The sequence below is a fragment of the Phalaenopsis equestris genome, unplaced genomic scaffold (genome assembly GCF_001263595.1).
Source record: "Phalaenopsis equestris unplaced genomic scaffold, ASM126359v1 Scaffold001221, whole genome shotgun sequence".
In the NCBI taxonomy this organism is placed as follows: Eukaryota; Viridiplantae; Streptophyta; class Magnoliopsida; order Asparagales; family Orchidaceae; genus Phalaenopsis; species Phalaenopsis equestris.
The window spans coordinates 26,736-35,760 of record NW_018165660.1 but is presented as its reverse complement, the minus strand read 5'-3'; the positions used below and the strand labels follow the sequence as shown (position 1 = coordinate 35,760).

At 34.5% G+C, this 9,025-nt stretch overlaps 1 protein-coding gene across 1 annotated transcript; it reads right to left on the bottom strand.

Annotated features, from left to right (window-relative positions):
• Positions 1-2,891: 2,891 nt before the first annotated feature.
• Positions 2,892-5,237, bottom strand: LOC110033557. Its single transcript, XM_020737581.1, has 4 exons — positions 5,069-5,237; positions 3,917-4,985; positions 3,702-3,848; positions 2,892-3,602 (listed from the first exon to the last, which is right to left on the bottom strand). Exons 1-4 carry the CDS (start codon positions 5,123-5,125, stop codon positions 3,130-3,132), a joined length of 1,746 nt encoding a protein of 581 aa, XP_020593240.1. The 5' UTR covers positions 5,126-5,237; the 3' UTR covers positions 2,892-3,129.
• Between the last annotated feature and the right edge of the window lie 3,788 nt (positions 5,238-9,025).

The following is a 9,025-nucleotide window of genomic DNA, read 5'->3' as shown; positions in this document are numbered from 1 at the left end:
CAGTTATGCAGTTTTTGATAAGCAGTTTATGTTACAGCAGAATCAAGACAATGTGTCAGGGAACAGTTCCAGTTCAGATGCAGTGCAGATGGATTTAGAAAACCAATTAATTGCTTCTGAGAGAGGTGAAAGTTCAAATCCAACACCTGATGATTCTATTCCAGATGATCTGCAAAATTACAATCTAGCCAGAGATAGACCGAGACGCACCGATATAAGACCTCCTAGCAGATTGGGTTATAAAGAGTTAGTCTCATGTGCACTTCTCATCAGCAGCGATGATCCAACCACTTTTTAAGGAGCTATCACTAGCCAGGAGAAAGAGAAATGGATGGATGCAATGGTTTAGGAGATGGAGACTATGCAGAAAAATCGCACATGGGAGCTAGTTCAGCTTCATAAGGGAAAAAAGACTATTGAGTGCAAATGGATGTACAAAATAAAACTAGCAGTATAAGATAAAGAAGGGAAAAAGTTCAAGGCTTAACTGGTAGCAAAGTGATTTTCACAGCAGATGAGAATAGATTATGATGAAATCTTTTCTCCTGTGATCAGACATATTTCAATCAGGGTGGTGTTTGCATTAGTAGTTATTTGAGATTTGCATTTGTAGCAGATGAATGTTAAAACTATTTTCTTGCATGGTCATTTGAAGGAGCAAATTTACATGAAGCAGCCAGAAGGGTTCACTTAATATGGACAGAAGCATCTAGTTTGCAGATTAAAGAAATTGCGGTATGAGTTGAAACAGTCTCCAAGACAATGCTACAAACGGTTTGACTCCTACGCGATTCAAATTGACTACAAGCGATGTGATTATGATTGTTGTGTTCATGTGAAGAGTCTTGATGATCGTTATATTATTTTTCTGTTACTGCATGTTGATGATATATTGATTGTTGCAAATAATATGAATGATGTCTGCGGTTTGAAAGCTTTATTGAGTCAAAAATTTGACATGAAAGACTTGGGTCCTCTAAAGAATATTCTTGAAATGGAGATCATCGAGATAGAGGCTCAAGACGATTATGTTTATCTCAACGAGGCTATGTTGAGAAAGTGTTGGACGGGTTTGAGATGATCAAAGTAAAGTCTGTGAGCACTCCATTGATAAATCATTTTAAGCTTTCTTCGGAACAGTGTCATAAGACATATACATAAATTGAAGACATGACAAAGGTTCTATAAGTCAGTGCAATTGGCTGCTTGATGTATGCAATGATATGCACTCATCTAGATTTGACTCATGCTGTTAGTCAAGTCTGCAAATACATGTCTAAACCTAGAAGACGACATTAGAAAGCAGTCAAGTGAATTTTCAGGTATTTGAATGGTACTACAAGACATGGAATTATTTTTGGCAATCAACAGAATAATCCTTCAATTGTGGGGTACATTGATTCAGACTATGCAGGTGATTTGGATGACAGAAGGTCTACAACTGGGTATATTTTACTCTTGGTGGATGGTCTATATGTTGGAAATCAATAATTCAGTCTATTGTGACATTATCTACAACTGAAGCCGAGCACATAGCAGTAGCTGAAGTTGCAAAAGAAGTCTTATGTTTTTCTGGGCTAGTAAAGAAATTGGGCGTTGAGCAATGTGGAGTTCAATCGCATTGTGACAGTCAGAGTGTCATTTATCTGACTAAGAACCATGTGCACCATGCGAGAACCAAGCATATTGATGTCAGATATCACAAGATCGAGAATTGATTGCTTCTGGTGAGATACTATTGCAGAAGGTTCATATTGATCAAAATGCAGTTGATATGTCAACAAGTTCTTGCATTGCTTGGACTTGTTGAATGTTTGCAGTTGCTAGAGAAGCATGGTGGCCCAACCCACGGTGGTGCAAGTGTAACTCCCAGGTATTTTTCTTCTAAGGGGCTGGATATTCGCCAATGTAGAGATTTGTTATGGTATGACTCATATACCATATCGGGACAGATGCTGGATCGAAGCGGAGCGGAGCTGAGCGGAAGAATCTGTCCAAATTGGGAAGTTACGTGGGTTGGGGTGCGGGGGCAAAGCCCCGCGGTATGGTACAGGGGTATTGTTGTAATTACATGTTGTGCCTAGGTTTACTCCTGGGGTTATAAATAGGCATGTTAGTAACCCCAGGAGGTATCCCTGATTGCTGTAAACATCTTTTCTGAATATTGAAAGGAACTCGCCGCTCTGCTCCCGAGGACGTAGGCATCTTTGCCGAACCTCGTTAAATCTCTGTGTTCTTCTGGATTTGTGTCGGTACTGTTTTTCTTCGCCCTAATTTTATCAACACTTATCATTCATGAATGAATTTATTTCAGGTATGGTGAGCGGGCTCAATGCTTTGTTCAATAGACGTGTTTTAGCGACAGTCTCACTTCTGATGAAATGTTATAGTTGCTTTGTATGTCATCATTTTCTCTGAAAATGATTGAAGTCTTCGAACACAATGTGTTCTAATTGGTGTCTTCTAATATCTTAAATTCATCAAATTTTTTTGAGTTCAAGAATTTTATGTTCAGTTCATTCTCTTAAAATTATATGAAAAATTACTAATATCAATTTATAACATATTGAATATATTTATTTATGTATATATTTTAATGTAATTTCATTTTGAAATTTTATATAAATAAATGACAACCTAAATATTGAATATTGAAGTTCAAAAAACTTATGTTATATATAACAAATAATCATGAAAAATAATATCCCTGCATTTGGTCTATAGACAGACAAACATAAACAGATTTTACTTTACTTGCATTAACCAAACAGAAAAAGAAGAATTTTCATATTTATTTTACAGACAACCAAATAATATTCATAATATAGTGCTTGCAAAATATACAACATTCCTTCTACACAACATCCACTTTTCAGCCGACCAAACAGCCCCTAAATAAATCTAATGAGAAATATATCAGAATGCATCAGTGCTGGGTCAAACTACAATCTAGAAATAATAACATTTCTACAATGAATCAGATAGCCCAAATTCAAAATTATAACCCAACTCCAACATCATCAACTCTGTCAAACAATTACATAAAACATGACACAATTCCTAAACAAAATAAGAACTCTTTAGGAAGAAAATTGCGCACAAAAAATCCACTCTGAAGCTTCACTCGACTTATTTCCCAGATATAGACATAGAGCGCCTGGCTTTGCCAGGTTTGATGGTTTCCACAGCCTTGCTCTTGGGTAATGATCCCGACCCCTTGCTCAATCGTTTTGTCAACTTCCTTTTAGAGCTCCCTGCTGCATCTCCAAGGGCAGCCTTCGTTACTCTGTCACTCACAACCTCCCTCACTTTGTCGGGCTTAATATGTTGTTTGTTCAGATAAGTAACATGGGGCAGAAGGTTCAAAACTGCCTTCCTGAGCTGATCATCTCCAATGTTGGACAGTATTGGATTGCCCAAGAGGTTTAGGGCCAGAAGTGAGTTGTAGTTTGCAACAAGCTGGCCTAATCCCTTGGCTGTTATTATCTTGTTGAAGCTGAGATCCAAAACTGTGAGTTTTAAGAGCCGGTGAAGGCCTTCAACATTACTGATCTTGTTACCGGCAAGGTATAACTCTTTGATCAGAGTGTTACTCGATAATCCTGAAAATTTTGCAAAAATGAGTGAAATGAGATAGCTGACATCAAATTTTACAAACAGAGATTGAAAACAATTATTGGAATTGGAGCATATATGCTCACCATGACTAATTTTTGCGATCCGGTTATAGCTTAGATTGAGGACCCTCAATCTCTCGAGGTCTCGGAGCCCATCAATTGTTGATATTTTGTTTCGAGACAAATCGAGAGTATGAAGAGTTTTAGGAAGAGATCCTGGAGTTATGGTAACTGCAAAGACAAAAAAGTTTGAATATTTGTTTCAAGCATAAGAAATTGGTAAGAATTTAATGTCATACCTATGCAGTTGCCGGATAAATTGACACATCGAAGGCAGGCAAAGGCTGAAATTGATGGAATAGATTTCAGTCCAACGCCAGGGAAGTCGGCCACCATCGAAAACGTATTTAAAGACTGGATGATATTTTTAGCTTGTGTAACCTCTGCTGCCGCAGGACGATTAGGCCAAGTTTTTTCAGAGGATTCTGAAATCTCCATAGGATTTAGACAGGTAGTTTCTTCGTCTTCTATTTCATCACCATCATCTTCAACATTAACAGGGATAAAAGAACAATCTTGAAGACTATTTACCCAAGCATTAACTCTGTCCAGATGAGAAGACCCCGAAGAGAATGTAGCCCACTCAGTCTCAGGATCTGTTAGTTTCTTCTGCTGCTCATCAAGCTTTTGGCCAGGATTTTGGAGATTCTTTTGGCTCCGAAGAAAGATTTTCCACTGTATCTTTTTGCTGCGAGAGGGAAGAATCTGGCTTGAAGATCTTCTCTTTAGCACCACACGATCGGCGCTGCAAGATGCCATTACAGATACTGGACTTTCATTTCCTGACATGCAATGGAGGTTGCTGTAAGAACTTAATCCCTTAGGTGAGTTGATCCTTTGCTTAGTTTGCATGGTCTCAAAGTCCGAACATGAGCGCTTAAGCACTGGTGGCTCCGAGGAAGCTGTTAGCTCCATTACAGGGGCAAACATTGTTTCAAAAACAATGCCTTTATCTGTCTCCGTCTTCTCCAAAACACAACTTTTTAAGTCAGTGCTAGATCCATGGGAAGCAAGTTCCCCTTTGGGTTGGAGATTTAAATCAGAGTAATCTCTCTTCATTGATCGAATCTCTCCAAGCTCATCGTCCCCCTCATAAGCAGCAGCTTCAGTAGGCTCAGATTTTTCAAAGCTGTCATCAGTTAGTGCCATAGAAGTAATACATGTTCCTTTCTCTACAGAAGGAAATGGTTTTGAGAGGATTAAAGAGCTGATATTCTCAGGGGAAGGACTGAAAGGATCAATGGGCTTAACCCGAATGTCACCCTTGCTTCTTCCCTTCTTAGTACCATCCCCTTCTTTGAAAAATGCCTGAAAAAGAAGCTTCCCAAATTAGCTTGCAACATGAAAAGGAATGAGAAATAAGAATAATAAAGAACAAAATTGTTGCTTACTTTAGATTTCTTCCTTCTCACAATTGAAAAGGCAGGCAAGCAGGAGAACTTTGCCATAAACTGATTTTCTCAAAGCTTAGTACTGGGCAAAGAATATAAGGTACTGAGGAATTGCAAGCCTTCAGCTTCTCCTACTAATAGCTTGAAGGTAATTAGGAACCTTGCGGTACACGCAGTTGGACTCGCTCTTTCTCAATGTTAACCTCTTTGTGATTAGGATTTGGTCAGATATTGTTTATTGTGGAAAGTTTATTACTTAATTTACTATTGCGAAGCCTATTTTGATCCAGACCAGATTTGTTTGAAATCTTTTTTGGGATGCATTACTCTTGGATTAGTTTGAAGGGGATTTATAATTATATATTAATTTTTAAGGCATTTAGGAATAGCTCTGTCAAAATGGCTCGTTGTTCACGAACAGCTTGTGTGCAGCTTGTTAAGAAGCTCGTGTTTAATTCGTTTGTTAAGTTAGCTTGATATATAAACGAGTCAAACACGAGCAAAGATTTCTTCGTTCGTGTGCGGCTCATTTTGGCTCGAAAAACTACTCATATATATATATATATAGAGAGAGAGAGAGAAACCCATATGTACTTTTATTAATCACAAAAGGAGGCTATAGTTTGTTGGAGTTGTTTTTTTAAGAAAATAAATTGACTACTACAAAGATTTATAATCAATTAAAATTATTAATTAAATATTAAATAAAAAAATATATTAAACAATATTTAAATGATGTTTTAATATAAATAATATGATTTAAATATTACCCCAACTATTAACATCCTAAGTCTTCATGATTAAAGTTGTCAAAATGACTCTTTGTTCGCGAACAATTCGTGAACACGAACACACTTTTTATGTTCAAAATATAAACGAGCTGAACACAATCAACAATATTTTTTAATGAGCCAAACAAGAACTAAGCCTGAGCTCGCTCGGGCTTGGCTCGTTTACACCCCAATTTCAGAACATACCGCACTATTCTTATATATTACATATCTAACAGCTAAACTTAAATTATTTATATAAATAACACTCGAATCTTAGACATCACATCAAAACATTATTATCATTACTTTTTTTTCTTAATTTTAATAGGTATTTTAATATCAAAGTAAATATCGAAGTTTAGGTGTTAGATATTATGTGATACTCATGTAAATTTTCCTGAATTTTATATTTTTATTTATAAGTGATTTTTATACTCAAATCATATCAATAATTAAACTAAAATTTAGTTCAAATTTCAGATGTCTCCAAATGCCTTTTTCCATAGCAAACGATGATATTATTAATAAGACTCAACCACTTGGCTTCACTATCAATTAATTTGTCAATCTTGACTGTAAACTATAAAAAGAAAGTATGAACTCAAGAAGTCATCTCAGCATTGGCATTCCATTTTATTCACTCATTTTCTCAACTACGGCTTCCACATAAACTTGATTGACCCATCTCTCTTAATCTAAAACCACAAGAAAAATTGTCTGTACATTCTAGTATATGTGAATGATTTTCTTCACGCTATCAACCAAGGCACCATCACTGATTTTATTCACAACCTAGGCAAAGATGTCAACATGAAACAATTATAGTCTAACAAACACCTCTTAGATTCTTTCTTTGCCAAATCAAATACCTCCTCCATATTCTTCAAATCTTGGGTATAAAGATTGTAAGTCAAACCTGATCACTCCTATATCATCCAAATATTCTCTTGGTTACCAATTCCAATAACCTCTCATTGGCCCTCAAGAGTACTGGCTTCTACCTGATTCTAAATAATACCTCATTATCACAATACCATACGAGGCCAATTTTATAAGTCAACAAAGTCCACATATGCACCGTTTTCTTTTCTATCATCTCTAACCTCTCAGATGGCTTCTCCATTATCTTAAATGTCCCTCCACCTATAGCCTTCTCATAACCACATTAGATGTAGAGTAGCCTGTAAACTCTTAAGATAAAAAAATCACAACTTGATATTGTTCATTCTTTGGAAAAACTCTTTTCCCATGGATTGCTAAGAAACAACCCATTTTTGGAAGATTCCTAACATAAGTCATGTTTAAAGCTTTCACTTAGGCTACTAATGATGTCTTATGGCTTCATTATCTACTATATGAATTCGAACTCGCCACTAATCATTCTAGCTCCGATTATTGTAAAAGAAGCTCAACGACACCCTTCCCTTCAATCCTATATTCAATACCTAAACAAAATACATCAAAGTTGATTAGCATTTCATTTTCTGAGATCCATAGAAATCAATAATCTTCATCTTATGCCACAATAATCAAATTAACATATCTTCACCAAACCTCCTCTTTCCTCTCGTCATCAACTTTTATGCAACAAGTTTATAATCAACTCTACGTATAGTGAAATTAAGTAGATGTAATAGATTAGTGCATTTAGCTCACTTAAAAAAAAAAGAGTAACAATATGGAAAAACCAGCATAAGGCTAAAATTATACGAACATCGTCTTAGCTATTGATCCATAGTAGCCAATCTTATAATGAAAAATCTCTATAGGGCAAATTGCTTTACTATTTTAATTAGAACTACAATTGAACCGAGCGTTCGACAAGCTACTTATGGCTCAGCTCGATTAATGTTCATTCATTAGTTTTATTATTAATTAATCGAATGAGCTTGAATACTTTCAAAAACACTCGTTTACTAAATAAATAAGCTTGAACAACTTGTTGTTGGTTCATTTATATGAATTAACAATATCATTTAACGAACTTGAACACTCTCATAAATAAGCTCGATTAAAGCTCAATTACATCTCGATTGTAGCTCATTCATAAAAAAACAACATTTAAATATTTATTTTTAAGCTCAAGGAGTATTTTTTAATTCGACACATTTACTTTTCCCAATAAGATGCTGGTATAAAGCTCAAGCAAATTTTGATTAACTCAGTTATGATTGATATTATTTTCTTAAACAAGCTACTCATTAGGAAGTTCGGTAATTAATGTATGAATCTAGCTCGAGTTGAGCTCAAATAACATATTTATAAATGAGCTTGAACACAATTATAGTCTTAAAAGTTTAAATCAAACTCAAGTTGATCTTAAATATGCTCTTAATATAGAAGCTTAGTCACGGACAAAAAGTCCCACATAGGCTAGGTGTAGGGCCGAAAAGTAGTACTTAAGTCCTGGGCTGCCCATCACCCCTAAGATCTCTTTTGGGAGTTGACATTAAGCTCAAACCGACACCTGCACAACATGACTCGATTCATTTGCAGACCCTACTTTTAGCCTTTTTTAGTACTTTGTCATTTATTTAAACAAGACTATAATGCAAATGGACATGTTTGCATTCGTTAAGGATTTTGGAAGGAGCAGAAATGGGAGAAAGATATTGGTTTCAAACAAACCGCCACTTAATTCTAACAAACACTTGTCAAAAGAGATTAATATTAAAATTATTAGAAATTCTAAACTTAAATTGATAAATCAATGTATTAATTAATTTAATAAAAAAAGCAAAGTCATATATAGAATAAATGTTGTAACTAAAAAAACTTTACAGCTTTACAAAGAGATATTACTAATTAATATTAAATTACAGATTTTATTTGCTTAATTTAATTAAATTAAAATTAATTTTCTATTAATCTAGTATATTAGTTATTAAAGTTTAATAATCGATATTTTATCTTATGCTAATTATAATTTAATTAAATTATTAGAATTGATATTGTCTAAATAAAAATTAAGTTAATTAAATTAATATTTCCTCACATAATTGCCAAATATAAATTGATATTTATGAAGTAAAAAACTATATTTAATAATTAATTGATAAATTATTTTACCTTAATTAATGAATAATAAACTTCTAATTGTTTGTTAATTCAACTAGAAATAACATATATTACAATCAAGTAAAAACTACTTTGATTATTGCATCTCCAATATTTAATATTAAAA